This window comes from Tamandua tetradactyla, chromosome 2, assembly GCF_023851605.1.
Source record: "Tamandua tetradactyla isolate mTamTet1 chromosome 2, mTamTet1.pri, whole genome shotgun sequence".
NCBI classification, from domain to species: Eukaryota; Metazoa; Chordata; class Mammalia; order Pilosa; family Myrmecophagidae; genus Tamandua; species Tamandua tetradactyla.
The window spans coordinates 190,604,310-190,621,010 of record NC_135328.1 but is presented as its reverse complement, the minus strand read 5'-3'; the positions used below and the strand labels follow the sequence as shown (position 1 = coordinate 190,621,010).

At 36.1% G+C, this 16,701-nt stretch overlaps 1 protein-coding gene across 4 annotated transcripts in view; it reads right to left on the bottom strand.

Annotated features, from left to right (window-relative positions):
• The window catches only part of ZMYM6 (zinc finger MYM-type containing 6), a 56,581-nt gene extending 41,749 nt beyond the window's left edge, over positions 1–14,832 (bottom strand). For 2 of the 4 annotated variants that reach the window (XM_077150371.1, XM_077150374.1), the window contains exons 1-6: positions 14,744–14,832; positions 13,396–13,562; positions 11,101–11,185; positions 10,394–10,643; positions 8,173–8,344; positions 7,887–8,078 (exon numbers count right to left, since the gene is read on the bottom strand). In XM_077150371.1, the coding sequence (XP_077006486.1) occupies positions 7,887–8,078; positions 8,173–8,344; positions 10,394–10,643; positions 11,101–11,185; positions 13,396–13,488 (792 nt within the window). In that variant the 5' untranslated portion in view covers positions 13,489–13,562; positions 14,744–14,832. Of the gene's footprint in view, positions 1–7,886; positions 8,079–8,172; positions 8,345–10,393; positions 10,644–11,100; positions 11,186–13,395; positions 13,563–14,080; positions 14,419–14,445; positions 14,575–14,743 lie in introns of those variants that run through there. The other 2 variants (XM_077150372.1, XM_077150373.1) reach the window with 2 other exon arrangements.
• Positions 14,833–16,701: the final 1,869 nt, after the last annotated feature.

The following is a 16,701-nucleotide window of genomic DNA, read 5'->3' as shown; positions in this document are numbered from 1 at the left end:
TATGTGTCCCACTGACTCACAGTAGAAACTGAATGAGGTCCAGTAAGAATTACTTCAAAGATACGATTCTTGTATAAACAGTGTTTAAGCTGAGGGTACAGGGGGAAAACTGCTATTGCATGCTATGAGCTATGTTCAAAAGGAAATCATCAGCACTACCCCGGCAACAGCAGAGGTAAATCATGGTGGGAGGACAAGAGTTAAGAGGAGGTTTAGATTTCCTTTTCGGTGAGGGTATGTTTATAGGTTTTCCGTCTCTTGGGAACAATGAAATTATCTAAAATTGAGAATGATTGTGGACTTTGGGCCCTCTACATGAGGCTCGATGAATGCAGGGGCTGAAGGGTGCACTGAACAAAAGTTGTGCTGCTACAAAAAGGAACAATGTCACGAGGAATGCAACCATGTGAATGAACATGTGGGACATTTGGTGAGACAAAATAAGCTAGAAATAAAAAAGAACAATGGTATGGTCAACTTTAGAAAATGCTTATAAGAAAACAGCGGCCTAGGCTGTAAGCTTTTAATTTTTATTTATTCATTTATTTTCGCATGGGCAGGCAACGGGAATCGAACCTGGGTCTCCAGCATGGGAGGCGTGAACTCTGCATGCTGAGCCACAGCAGCCCACCCGATTGTAAGCTTTTAGCAGACACATGAAGTCCAAGTGGTGATTATTATTTCTGGATTTTGAGTGGCTGTTTTATATATATATATCCTGATATTAGAGATAAGAATGAAGATGAACAGGTTGGGGTTAAAGTAATTCAGAACATAGGGGTAAGGAAGGCAGTGTCTATATTTTAGAACCACACATACTCTTTAAGACCGATGGAAGAAAGGTTTATTTTAACTGGAACTAAAATTTTCTGCAGTGCAAAATCTAATTCAACCTATCTGTATAGCTCATTTGAACAACTGAAACACAGGAAGCACAGAATAAGAAAGAGGTTGTTTAATCCTGTACAGATTATTATAATGCCTGGATACATCCTAGAGTATATTAAGCAGATAATCAAAAAGTATTGGCAAAGTTCCCTGAGGGAGGGGAGAAAGACTATGGAACTATTAAACCTTACCATCAGAGAATTCCCTGATACTGTGTCAAATTTCAGGGATACCCAAATCAACAGGCCATGCTCTCAATTATGAGGCTTACTCTTGTGAAGTTTATGTAGGTAATGGAGAAGCTTAGACTACCCTTAGCCATGCCTAAGAGTTACTGCTGGAGGACCTCTGTTGTTGCTCAGATGTGGCTTCAGTCTCTCTAAGCCCAACTCTGCAAGTGAAATCACTGTCCTTCCCCCTACATGGGACATGACATCCAGGAGTGAACTCTCTCTGGTGATGTGGGAGATGACTTCCAGGGATGAAACCAGACCTGGCATCGTGGGATCAACAATTCCATCCTTACCAAAAGGGGGAAAAGAAGTGAAATTAATAAAATATCAGTGGCAGAGAGAGTTCAAATAGAGTTGAGAGGCTACTCTGGAGGTTGCTCTTACGCAAGCTTCAGGTAGACCTTGCGACCTCTATCATAACCTGCCAACCCCCAACCAGGGCCATTTCTGTTAATCCTAAAGAACACCTAGGGCAATATATAAGATTCCACAAGGGTTCCAGGCACTAGAATAACTTTCCAGAACCTACAACCTCCAGATGGGTCTCTGGTGCAGATAAGTCTTGAAACCTAGCCCGGCCTCTCCAGAACATCAGATAGTTTCATCTCCCTACCCCATACTAGTGACCAACCCTTCCAATATCAAAAACTTAAGAATTGCCATAACCCAAACAACCCCAAAGAGAGGTATGGAAAGATCAAAGGATATGGTGGAAATATATATATAAGATAGGACTTCAATGAACATGAATGCTGAATCATTAAATTGCTATCTCTTTTAGTCTCCAGTATTTTAGAGCAGCTAGAAGTAAAAACCTAAAACTGTGAAACTGTAACCCATGTCAAAGTCTGAAATATGTTCTACAACTAACTGTGGTGCTGTGCTTTGAAATTTATAGGGTTTTTTGTATATATGTTATTGTTCACAAAAAAAAGAAGGAAAAAAAGTCAACTGTGATGATAGAAAAGTATTTAAGCCCTCTAGCCTCCCATATTCTAGAGCAGCTAGAAGGAAAAATGTGAGAGGACTGTATGGTAGCCCATCACACACTCTGGGATCTGTCCTGTAACCACTTTTTGAAGAGTGCTTTGAAAACTATTGCTTTCTTTATTTCTTTGCTTTGTATATATGTTATACTATTCAATAAAAAAAAGTTAAAAAAAAAAAAACACATGATCATATCAACTAATGCAGAAAGGCATTTGACAAAATCCATCACCCCTACTTGATAAAAACATTTAAAACACTAGGAATAGAAGGAAACTCCCTCAGCATGATAAAGGGTAACAGCTAATAACATTTTATGTGAAATATTGAAAGCTTTCCTTCTAAGATCAGGAACAAGAAAAGGACGCCTACTGCTACTTTTATTCAACATAGTACTCAAAGTTCTTGCCAGAGCAATTAGTCAAGAAAAAGACATAAAAGGCATCCAAATTGGAAAGGAAGGAGTAAAATTTTCCCTATTTGTCAATGACATGAGACCAAAAATATTGAACCATCACAAAAAAGCTCTTTGAGCTAATAAATGAATTCAGCAAAGGGGCAGGGTACACGATAACACCAAAAAAATCAGTAATTTTCTATACACTAGCAAAGAACAACCAGAAAAAGAAATAGTAAAAAAAAATTTATCTACAAAGCAACTAAATCAAATATCCGGGAAGAAATCTAACTAAAGATGGAAAGGACTTGTACCCAGAAAAGTCCAAAACATTGTAAAAGAGATCAAAGAAGATGTAAATAAATGGATGTTTATCCCACGTTCATGGACTGGATTAATAAATGTTAAGATTCAATTGCACCCAAAGCAATTTATAGAGTCAACACAATTTTGATCAAAATCTAACAACTTTTTTTGCAGAAATGGCAAAGTCGATCATCAATTTCTATGGAAAAGTAAGGTGCCCAAACAGCCAAAGCCATTTTGAAAATGAACAACGAAGTTGGAGGACTCAATCTTCTCAATTTTAAAACCACAATAATCAAAAAGCCAGGTTTTGGAACAAGGACAGACATATAGGCCAATGGAATCTAACAGAGAGCTCAGAAATCAATCCTCCCATTTATGGCCAGCTGATTTTTGACAAGGGGGCAAAGAATACTAAAAGGGGAAAGAACAATCTCTTCAACAAATGGTGCTGGGAAAACTGGCTCTCTATTTGCAAAAGAATGAAGGACAGCCTAGACCTCACACCTTACACAAAACTCAACTCAAAATGGATCAAAGACCTAAAAATAAGAGATAGAACTATCAAACTCCTGAAAAAAAATGTAGGGAATCGTCCTCAGGACCTTGTTTTAGACAACGGTTTCTTAGATTTTATACCCAAAGCACAAGCAAGAAAAGAAAAAATAAAGGTAACCTCATCAAAATTAAAAACTTTTGTTTCTCAAAGAACTTATCATGGAAATAAAACTGTAGCCTACACAATGGGAGAAAATATTTGGAAACCACAAATCCCATAAAGGATTAATAGCCAGAAGATAAAAAGAGACCCTTCAACTTAGCAATAAAAAGACAAACAACCCAATTAGAAGGTGGGCAAAAAGCTTGAACAGACATCTCTCCAAAGACATACAAATGGCCAAAAGCAAATAAAAAGATGTCCAACATCATTAGCCATGAGGGAGGCCAAAAGCAAATAAAAAGATGCCCAACATCATTAGCAATGAGGGTAATGTAAATCAAAACCACCAGATAACAATTCATGCCCGCCAGAATGCTGCTGTTAAAAAAACAGAAAATTATAAGTGTTGGAGCGGACATGGAGAAATGGGTAAATTCATTCATTGCTGTCAGAAATATAAAATGGTGTAGACACTGTGGAAAACTGTTTAGTAGTTCCTCAGAAAAATTTGAAAGCAGGACTTGAACAGATAGTTGCACACCAAAATGTTCACAGCAGCATTATTCACAAGATGGAAGCAACCCAAGTGTCCTTCAACTGATGAATACAAAATGTGGTATAAATATTCAGCCATAAAAAGGAATGAAGTTCTTCTCGACCAAAAGGGGGAAGAGAGAAATGAGACAAAAATCAAGTGTCAGTGGCTAAGAGATTTCAAACAAATTTGAGATGGAATCCTGGAGGTTATTCTTATGCACTATACAGATATTCCCTTTTTAGTTTATGGTGTATTACGAGTGGCTAGAGGAAAGTACCTAAAACTGTGGAACTGTGTCCCAGTAGCCATGTTTCTTGAAGATGATTATATAATGACATAGCTTTTACAATTTTACATTTTACAATGTTACATTTTACAATGTGACTGGGTAATTATGAAAACCTTGTATCTGATGCTCCTTTCATCTAGAGTACAGAGAGGTGAGTAAAAAAATATGTATAAGAAAAAAAAATAATAGGGGGAACAAAGGTTAAAATAAATTGAGTAGATTGAAATAGTAGTGGTCAATGGTAAGGGGTATGGTATGCATGAGTTTGTTCTTTTTTCTTTTTTATTTCTTTTGCTGGAGTTATGTAAATGTTCAAAAAAAATGATCATGGTGATGAATACACAACTATGTGATGATATTGTGAGCCACTGATTGTACATCATGTATGGAATGTTTGTATGTCAAGAACGTTTGTATATTAAATTTTTATAAAATTTAAAAAAAATTAAAAAGGAATGAGGTTCTGATAAATGGGATAACATGAATAAACCTTGTTATTATGTAATAAACATAATAACCCAAATATATATATATATATACACTAAGCCAGACACAAACAATAAATATTGTATGATCTCACTGGTATGAAATTAGAATAAAAAAATCAGAAAGTTAAAATCTAGAATACAGGTTACCAGAGGACTGTGTGGGGACAGGGAATAGGCTTAAAATGTACAGTGTTTCTATTTGTGACAACACAACAGTTTTGTTAATGGATGATAATGATGGAAGCACACCATTGTGATCATATTTAACAGCACTAAATTATATATTGAAATGTGGTTAAAAGGGAAAATGTTAGGTTGTCTGATACTAGGATAAAAAGTTAAAAAATAAAATCTATGGAACTGTACAACACAAACAGTGAACACAATGTTAAACCATGAACTATAACTAATAGTACAATTATAAAAATGTATGTTCATCAATTGTAACAATTCTTCTACACAAATGAAGGTGTTAATAATAGGGTTCTATACAGGAACTCTGTATCTTATGCATGATTGTTCTGTATCCCACACAAGCTCTCTAATTAAAAAAAAAAAATTATTTGCAGGTCATATATAAAAATAACATGTATTCTTTTCCTGTGAAAGCAATAACTAGAGCCCCAAATTTGTAATTCCCAGAAAAAAGATACTTTTCAATGATGAAAGTGTATTACCAACTGCTTGGAGAATGTAATAAATAAATAAATCAAACTTTCTAACTAAAATAAAACCTCTAATTACCATTTATATCTTTTTAAATGATAGTATATTTTAAAACCCCAATTCATTCAGCATTAATTAAATTGATATAGAAGTGGTAAATTTAACCTGGAGGAACTGAGAGTGGGGACATGAATGGACATTTGCACACTGGTGTTTATGGCAGCCATGTGGGCTCATGTTTGAGATTCCAATGGATGGAGGTAGCTTAAGGGTACAACTGCTGAGGAAAGGAGGGAGGAACTGTGGTGTATACATACAACAGACTACTAAGTAGCTATAAGAAGGAATGCAGTTGTGAGGTATGCAACTAGGTGAATGAACCTTAAGGAAATGAAATGGCAGAAACAAAAAGATAAATATTATCATGCCTCACTCCTATAGACTAACTATAATATACACACTCAAGAGAGAATTGAAGTTGAAAGCATGGGTTATCAGGTTGGAGTGTACTGTGAATGGAGTCCAAAATTGTAAGCACTTACAGGAATCACATACATTCAGTTGTAACTGTCATTTCTAAATTCTGAGATACTGAGCTATTTGAGTATAATCTGGTCGTACACTTAAACTTCAGGTATGTATGACAGCTGAGATTCAGAGTTAGAGCACTGAAGTTATGAAAGTCAGCATTACCCCATACAGCAACTATTAAAAAATTGAAAAAGTGATCAGACTTCAACTAGAGATATGAATGAAGCTGATCTGGATAGGATTAAGGGAAATCAGAATACAGAGTACAAGATGATATGGTCCATATTCTAAAACTGAAACTTCTGTATGACATCAAAGGAAGGGATGTTTAATTGGTGCAAAGTTTATTTTTTGGGTAGTGCATTATCTAATTTATTTTGTATGATCAGTTTATTTGAAAACCATAACTACATGGAGTCTTAAATATGGTGTCAGATCCTGTTGGTTTTTACAGGTTAGTGTGATGCCACAATATATTCCACAGTACTTTGAGCAGAGAATAAAAAATATTTGCAAAGTCCTCTTGTGGGGAGAAAGGAAAAGATATTCAATTTCCCCATCTGGGGAATTAATGATATTCATGCAACCCATTCAACAGGCTAAGCCCTCAATCTGATTCCTGCAAAGGAAAAGCTAAGCATACTTATAATTATGCCCAAGAGTCACCACCAGAAAGCCTCTTTTGTTGCTCAGATGTGGCCTCTCTCTCTAAGCCAACCTGGCAGTGAACTCACTGCCCTCCTCACTAAGTGGGACATGACTTCCAGGGGTATAAATCTCCCTGCCAATGTGGGACATGACTCATGAGGATGAGCTGGGACCTGGGATCAAGGGTTTGAGAAAGCCTTCTTGACCAAAAGGGGGAAAAAAGGAATGAGACAAAATAAAGTTTCAGTGGCTGAGAGATTACAGAGAGAGTCGAGAGGTTAATCTGGAGGCCATTTTTATGCATTATGAAGATACCCTTTTTTGCTTATGATGCATTGGAATGGCTAGAGGGAAGTATCTGAAACTACTGAACTGTATTCCAGTAGCCTTGATTCTTGAAGATGATTGTGTAACTATATAGTTTCTACAGTATGACCATGTAATTGTGAAAACCTTGTGTCTGATGCTCTTTTATCCAGGATATGAACAGATTAGTAAAAAAATAAGGATTAAAAAATAAATAACAGAAGGGATAAAGCTTAAAAAATGGGTAGATTGAAATACTAGTGGTCAATGAGAGGGAAGGGTAAGGGGTCTAGGATGTCTGAGTTTTTCTTTTTCTTTTTATTAATTTTTCTTGAGTGATGCAAATGTTCTAAAAATGATCATGCTGATGAATACATAACTATGCAATGATATTATGAGATACAGATTTTATATCATGTATGGACTCTAAGAGTGTGAAGATTTTTCAGTAAAAATATATATTTTTTAAAAGTGATATATTTAGTAACCAAACTGATCCATTTTTCATTAAGATAAATAAAAATTATCTAAAATATTCTAACAGAGCAATGCTGCCAAATAGTTACAATTCATTACAAAATACAATTAAAATATATTTTTAAAAAGGGAAAGATGTTTTCTTTAGATTCACTGATTTTATAATATTTTAATTTTTCTTGGTAATTTATTTGCAATCATAGTCATTTTTACAATCAATATTTGATAAAATATTTCACTCACACTAAATTATGAAATTACATTTATGAATTCTTGGCAATGAAGGGAACCTTCACCTATTTCATCTCATTATCATAATCATCCCTTACAGTATCAGAAACTATACTGTTTGTGGAGAAGAAATCACACACCTGGATCAACTGATAGGAACAGCTTATTCTCATTTTGCATTTCATCCCTGTGCAACTAATTCAGAAGGCCTAACTATATGCAATAGACTCATAATCATACCTGCTTGTATGCCGTGACACTTGTTGAACTAAAAACCTTCTGAGACTTGCAAGGACCAGAGCTACTATAGCAATAGCTCCCACAGTTTTCACAACAGTTCATGGTAAGGTTATTGGCAGAGTGAAATCTTGAAAAGCAGGCATCACTACAGAGACCATGTACCACATTTTGATATTTAACTTCAAATCGAATCTAGGAAATAAAAATACATATAAACAAGCAAAATAAGCACAACTAAAAATCTCTGACTTTAGAGCAGAAACCCATAAAGATAAAATTAACTTACATCAGCATTTTTCTGACACATACTGCACTTAGTTGAAATGCTATTGGTATATATGGTGACAACAGGCTTTTTCTTTAGCTCATAAGAAGATAGGCATGACTGACTGCAGAAATCTTTGCTAGGAGAATTTTCAAATCGGGTTGTGATCACATCCTTTGGATTTAAAATTTCTCTATGAATAAATAACAAGGGCAAAATGAAACATGTTCATTACAACTGTATTTTTTTCCTCTTCGTGAGCTAAAATAACTACATTAGTGGGGCAGCTTTTGTATAGTAAAAAAATGCCCTGAATAACGCATCTGAAAACTTTGATTCATTATTAGTTCTGTTACTTCTCAGCTGAATTATATGAGACAATTAAGATTTAAATTTCCTCATGCATTTAATGGGGTTTATAATACCTAATTCATAGATGTGTTAAGGGAGAATTATATTTAAAACATGGCCAGCCTGATACTCATGACAAAAACAGTGAGGCCTCCAGGTCCAGCTAGGTTTCATCTGCTGGAGCCAGTGGGACTAAATTCAACAGTAATCCCATAACTCCAGACTACAAGCACTTGTCCTCTTACTAGCCAGCAGCTGCCAAGTGTAGAAACATGAATGAGAAAAGGAAATTAAAACTATAAGATTTGGGAAACACAAACAACAGAATTTTCTGTAAAGATTAGTATGATATATAAAAATTAGCTATGGCTGAAGAGATCAAAGAAACAGATGGCAAAAGGGCTGTTAAGGCTTAACATCAAAGGACAAATGGATGCAAGAATGAGATAGGAAGAACAAGAATAATTTTGTGTTCTGTGAGCTTTCTAGAGTTATTTTGTAAGAGCTTATTGTTGCAATAAACACTAAAGCAATAGAATGGTGAAATCAGGAGGCTAAGTATTGTCACTCTGACAAGTATAAAAACTGAAGAAAACAGTCATTAATTAAAAACACTAGTGGAAGGTGCATGGGTGGGTCAGTGGTAGAATGCTCACCTTCCATGCGGGATACCCAGGTTCGATTCCTGGACAATGTACCCCCCCAAAAAGACACCAGTAGAGGCCAATAATAGCAATAATATTACATAATAGAGTAATATGTATTGAGTACTTACTATGTACCAAGCATTGTTCTAAGATTTTTATTCAAATTATCCAATTTAATTATCACAAAAACACTATGTGGTATTAACTGTAATTCACATTTTATAGATAAGGAAATTGAATCAGAAAGGTTAAATAACTTGTTAAAATCATATAGCTGATAAGCAACAAAGCCAGAATACAAATCTAAGCAGTTTGATTCTAGAGACCATGTAGTTATATACTATTTTTTAGATATTCCCATCCTGTGTCTTTATTCTGCCTCCATTCTGTACCTTTATGATGCAGGACTACTGTTCCACAGTGAACTATGAAATAATAAAGATGATGACAACAAAAGTATGTCAATTTTCTAAAACTAACCTAGCCTTAAAAATATGACAATGAATCTCGGAAACCAAGTAGATATATCACACACAGATGAGATACCAACTTTGAAAAGTGATTTTTCTATTAAAAATAGACAAAATTTGAAAAGCTAAATCTTTCAATGGCATAATGTATAGATAAGTAAAGCAATGAGAAAGATTTTTTAAGGAAAATCTGTGCACATTTAAATATAAACACACTCCAAAACCTTATCCATCCAAATGAGTGTTATCCCTTAACGTTTATCTTGGAAAAACCAGATCTCTTGCTGCAAATACATCGACACGGCTCAAAACATTTTTTCTCATTTCTCTTTTAATTTATAAAAACCATAAGAACTACTTTTTAATTTTATAATCAAATCTCATATTTAACAGTATGACTCAGTCTAATAATCTACTGTATTCCTATGACAATCTTGCAAATTTGCAAAAATCAAACCCAGGCTGAAAAGACAGATTTGTCATCTAGCCTACTTTAAAGGCATATTTCATAAGCCCCAAAAGCAATACAAAATTGAAAGATCAAAAAAGTTTTGAATAAGAGAAGCACTGTGGAAACAGTCAGTGACAAGTAACTATTTTTACAAGAATAATAAACATTTAGATGTATAATTCCTGCTATGTAATACAATCCATATTATTTTAGTGCTATTATAATAAACACTCCAGAAAATAGAAAACTAAATTTGCCCTTTCAGATTAATTTCATGAGTATGACATGAAAATGTTAAAGAAAGGAATATAAGAATTTTATACTTTGAGCAGTTTGTGCAGGTTTTCTTGGGAGGAGGTGGTAGGCAGACAGATGAAAAATATCTGGTGATGCACCGTGTGGAGCAAAAGAGCTGAGTAGATCCTGTCTTATGATATGCTGTTTGTCCCTTATAAAGTATTTTTTTACAACCAGAACAAAAAACCTGAAGAGCTATGGCTGGAACTGAAGGAAGCAATATATTTGGGCCAGATGATGCAGGAGAAAACTGAAAGCCTGGAGTCAACTGTTGGGCTATAAAACAAAATAAGAAGAAAAAAACAAGTTTTAGTAACAGGATGAATATATATTCAGTCTCTCTTCTTAAAGAACAAATTTCCTAAGTCTTGAAATTCAATATTAATGAGACAATAGGCACTCCAAACCAGGGGGTCTCAAACTTCTTTTTACCATGACCCACAGTAAGAACCTACAACCCAGTATGTATACATTTGCATGTATACATATATAATTTAACAACTGAAACAGAAGTCTCATGAAACAATGTATTTTCTTGCTACATTTATTACACTTTGATATAGTCTTAATCTAGTCCATCTTTTTAAATGCTGGTCAAGACCAACTACCCAGTTTGAAAAACGCTACTCTAAAGGACGAGAAATGCTTACAAAAGGAGGTGCTGTCCCTCAATTATTCTACCCAGAATAAACAAATATTAATTGTATTTAGCTTCTGCAGGCCTATTTCTTACCAAGAGAATTGTCACTGACTGAAAACACAGCACTAATTTTCAGTTCACTTTCTTGAGAATCTGGCTGTTGGGCACATCCATACTCCTTTAAAAAAAGAGAGAAATGAATACAGTGTATCTAAGTAAACTAAAACTTCAAGCAAAAAATAATTTTATCATATTCATCTCTTCCACATTCTAATCCTAATCACTTCGTAAACACTTCAAAAGCCAAAATTTACAAGGTATTAGACTAAGTTTAATCTTAACAAACACAAACTTGTAGAACTGGAGAATCTTTTGTAATAGTTACATCTATTTTTCAAATGTAATCTTGGATATATGGGAATAACACATGGCTTTTCTGATGCTGAGAACTATTCTTTTTAAAGCTGTATTTACAAGGGAGAAATAAATGAAATTATCATCTATATTTTATCTGACTACTCTATACTTACAGATAACTTTCTAATCTCTAACCCCAGATTCATATGTGCAAATGCCTCTTTGACTTTACCACTTGAATGTCTAATGAGCCTCTTAAACACACCAGATTCCAAACTATACTTATTGCTGCTCTCAAAATCCTGTTCCTAGACCCTCAGGAAATGGTATCATGACATGCTAAATTTACTGTGACTTTGTATTTGTATGGAGGTGGCACAAAGCAATAAAAGAATAATATGGAACCAGTCAAAACTAATTTCCTATTCTAGTTCTGATACTTCCTAGCTTTGTGACTCTGTATAAATTACTTAAACTCTCCTTGCAATAGTTACCCCTTTGTAAAAAGGGAGAAAGAATATGTCCCTCATATAGTTGTAGCATTTAAATAAGAATGCATTCGCCATTGCTTCTGACAATGTGCACTCACTCAACAAACACTAGCCCTCTCATTCCCTATTCTCCCTATTACATTTTAAACTGTTTTGAGGGCAGGTGCCATAACTTTTAGCTCTTCTGAAAACAAATAACTAATACAGTTGAGTATCCTGCTTAAGGGTTTTGGCTCCTGAATTAGCCTCAGTTCAAATCCTGGCTCAACCATTTATTAATTATATGACCTTTAACAAGTGCCTATCTGTGTTTTAGTTTCCTCATGTGAAGTGAGAATAATAGTACTTAATTCTCAAGGTTGAGAACATCATATGGATTAATAGATGTAAACTGTTTAACAAGTGTTCAAGAAGTGCTATAGATTAAATAAGCAGGAATAAAAACTCACTGAATGAATGAATGTCATGGAAGCCACTATCCCCCACCCTACAACCTGTAAACATTATCTCAGAACTCTTACCAGCACAGCACTCCAGAAAGGCAAGGACTTAAAGAGTGAGATGAAACCTATCTGGTATCCCTGTCCTGATATGACTACCTTTAAGGTGATGTGAGAAATAAAACATCTGCTTTGCTTATGCAATAAAATCAATAACCACAATGTATAAAGCAAAAGAATCGTCCAAGAGGGGACAACAAAGTCTCTTGCCAAAACAACTGGTCTCTCCACATTGATTTATGCTTTCTAATCTGATTCCCTCAAGAGAGGCCAGAATGCCCTTTCCGAACACAAGCTGGCATACTATAAGTATATGTAAGTATTAATAATAAATTAACATTAATAATATTACATATTATTATGATATATTCTGTTTACATGTTAATGCCACATATTATTAGTATTATTGTTGTTGTTATAATTATCATTATCATCCTCATCACCATTTTCATACCTTTTCTGTTCCAGGACTACCGGTTTTGGCAGTTCTTCACCTTTTCTTTAGGGAGGGCTTCACCAGCCACGCCCTACTCCCAACGAAAACTAGGTCACATTCCTCATTTTAATCTTTTCTTCTAGAGCACTAGATAGTCTTTCATCACACGTTATTTGATTATTTACTTGTAAAAGGTCTATCTCCCTTACTAACCCATAAGCTCTATGAATGAAGGAACTAATTTGGTTTTGCTCATTTGTGAATATCCAGATCCCAGCATAGAGGAAACCATAAATATTTACAGAACTGACAAAAAAAAAAAAAACACAATCTACTCTCAGATACTAGAAAACAAAAAAAAGAAATGCCAAATAAGGGTGAGGGGAATGTAAATACATTATTACTTTCCTTCTGCAGAAAAAAAAATTTCATATAGTAACCAAGATCTTTTTGCATTCAAAGAACAGAAAAATTGATCGGTAGACCCATCACATCAGGAAAAAATTAGTTTGGGTTGTTTTAACTTACAAACCAGAAATGGCCTAACTACAATTTTGAATTTACCTATAGAAGGAATTTTTAAAAAAACAAGATAAATGCTTACTTGAGCATTGTCAGGTTCTTCTTTAATTTTGTCCAGAAGCTCTTGCTGTGGGGCCATTGCTTTGCAACATTCACCATCCAAACTTTCTTTCATTCTAATTTTTTATGTAAAGGAATTGCCCAGTCTAAAACTAATAGATTTCTTCTTGGTAATGGATAGCTGGACTCCTAAAACACAACATAAAGGATTGGTATTCATGCTCAGTCCCTTTTTTTCATCATTACCTATATTAATAGTTTTGCTATTAATACCTATATTAATAGCATAGGGCTTTAGGTGAGGATTTCAGAAATCGTCTGGATTAACTCTATTCTTTCCTCCCACTTTCTGCTCCTTTAGTGGCTGCCTTCATATAAGAAAAAGTATTCCAGTAGCTACCATTTCCCTAACATCTTTAAAGAAAAGTACTCCGATTTTTCATATGTTAAAAGTTGCTTAGGGGAATAAATTAGAAGACCAAGACAAAGGAGGAAGTTCTGAAAAGAATGGGCCCAGAAATAGTTTCTGACTCCATGAAAATTAGTTCTTGGAGGTCCATCTCAGGTTTTATTTCTCAAAGTGGGGCACACCAACCTCCCCACCCGCACCTATAATTTAGACTCCGCAAAAATGGCCCCATATCTCGGCCTAACCACAGATTAGGGCTCAGGATAACATCGCGATTGAACAATAAGCAAGCACGTACTTAAAGTGGGCCACCTGCATTTTTCAGGGTCCCCATGGGGCCATGCCCAGCCCTGCCCAGGAAAGAGTTAGCCCTGAGCGCTGTTTCATAATCGTCTTCCTGTAAACAAGAAACCGTGCTAGCCCTTCAGTAGGTTCCTTTTCTTTAAAATGTTAACGTCCTAAAGAGGACGTATTAAACCTGAAGCAAAAAGAAAAAAAAAGCAGCTTTCCAAAGTTGTCTTTATCCAAATGGTCAAACCAGGCAAAGACATCGGCAATTGACTTAAAAGCCTGTTCAGAGGAAAACTTTTCACCACTTGCCACAGTTACAACCACCTATTGACGCTCGTCCCTCCCCTGAGTATCGCAACCAATAATACCCACGCCAGTCAGTGAGCACTAATACGGCAACGCTGTATCTGACGACGAGAGCACGACCTGCCAATGCCTGTCAGGGCGGCCCTGCGACAAAATGTGCAGCAACATCTGCCGTGCAGCCCGCCGGGCGCCCGCCTTATCACGTGGCCGCAGTTCCCGCCACGCCCCACGAGACCCCTTCCGCTGCCCGCCCGGCCGCACTCCTTTGGTCACCTCACTGCTTCCCTCCCGGGGAGGGTGCAGGGCAGAGGATGGGGAAGGGGCGCAAGACCCACGCGCGGGGATGAGGCTTATTTTCTCTTACTGGAATTATTCCGCATGAACCATTGCAACGCAATACCCAGCCAGCCGCGCGTGCACAGCCCTAGACTCCGCCCTTCTTTCCCATCGTGCTCCAAGTTTCAGCTGGGCGGGTCTTCCCAGCAGCCCTCTGTGCCCAGTCATGGCTGACTTCTTAAAGAGATCAAGGCTCAATTTTGAAAATGTGGAGGAAGCGGTTGGAGAGAGAACGTTAGGGGTATTAGATGGCATTGTAGAAGGCTCTACACCATTCTTTTTATTTGTTTAATAGTTTCGTTGAGATATTTTCACACCTCATACAGTCCATCTGAAGTGTACAGTGACTCACAATATGACCACATAGTTGTGTATTCATCACCATATCATTTTTAGAACATTCGCATCCCTCAAGAAAAATAAATAAAAGGAAAAAACCCATACTTCCCATACCCCTTACCCCTTCCTCTCATTGACCACTAGTATTGCAATCTACCCAAATTTTTTTTTATCCCTTAACCCCCCACCTTATTTAATTTTTGTTCTTATTTATTACTTATCTGCTCATATCTTAGATAAAGGATAGCATCAGCAACAAGGTTTTCATAATCACACGGTCATTTTGTAAAAGCTGTAAAGTTATACAATCATTTTCAAGAATCAAGGCTACTGTTTATCCAGAGTGATGTCTTGATAAATCCCAGAGTGATTTGAACAGTGAATTAAAAAAGTATTTGCAAAGTCCCCTTGGGGGAATGATGAGAAAGGGGGAAAATTCAACTTCCCCAAGTGGAGATTTCTTGATATTCTCACAAGCAGTGGGATCAACCAAAGCAATAGGCTCAGCCCCAATCTTGGGGTTTGTTCATGTGAAATTTAACCCCACAAAGGATAAGTCAAGTCTACTTAAAATTTAGGCCTAAGAGTCACCCCCAAGAGAGCCTCTTTTGTTGCTCAGGTGTGGCCTCTCTCTCCAGCCAACACAACAAGCAAACTCACCACCCTCCCCCTGTCTACGTGGGACATGACTCCCAGGGGTGTGGACCTTCCTGGCAACATGGGACAGAAATCCTAGAATGAGCTGAGACTCAGCATCAAGGGATTGAGAAAACCCCTAGAATGAGCTGAGACTCAGCATCAAGGGATTGAGAAAACCTTCTTAACCGAAAGGGGAAAGAGATAAACGAGATAAAATAAAGTGTTAATGGCTGAGAGATTCCAGACAGAGTCAAAGGGTTATCCTGGAGGTTATTCTTACACATTAAATAGATATCACCTTTTTAGTTAAGGCATAAAAGAGAGGCAGGAGGGAACTGCCTGAAAATATAGGGCTGTGTTCCAGTAGCCATGTTTCTTGAAGATGATTGTATAGTGATATAGCTTTCACAATGTGGCTGTGTGATTGTGGAATCCTTGTGTCTGATGCTTCTTTTATCTACCTTATGGACAGATGAGGAAAACATATGGATTAAAAATAAATAAATAATAGGGGGAACAAATGTTAAAATACATCTAGTAGATTGAAATACTAGTGACCAATGAAAGGGAGGGGTAAGGGGTATGGTATGTATGAATTTTTTTCTGTTTTCTTTTTATTTCTTTTTCTGAATTGATGCAAATGTTCTAAGAAATTATCATGATGATGAATATACAACTATGTGATGAAATAAAAGAATGTCATATTGTATGTTGATTGGTTTTATTAATAAAAATTTTTTAAAAAGAATCAAGGCTACTGGTATACAATTCAACAATTTCAGGTACTACCCTCTAGCTACTCCAATACACCTTAAACTAAAAAGGGATGTCTATATAATGCATAAGAATAATCTCCAGAGTAACCTCCAGATTAATCTCTTGATTCTGTTTGAAATCTCTCAAACACTGAAATTTTATTTTGTCTCATTCCTCTCTCTGCCCTCTTGGTCAAGAAGGCTTTCTCAATCCCAAGATGCCAGGTCCTAACTCATCCCCAGGAGTCATGTC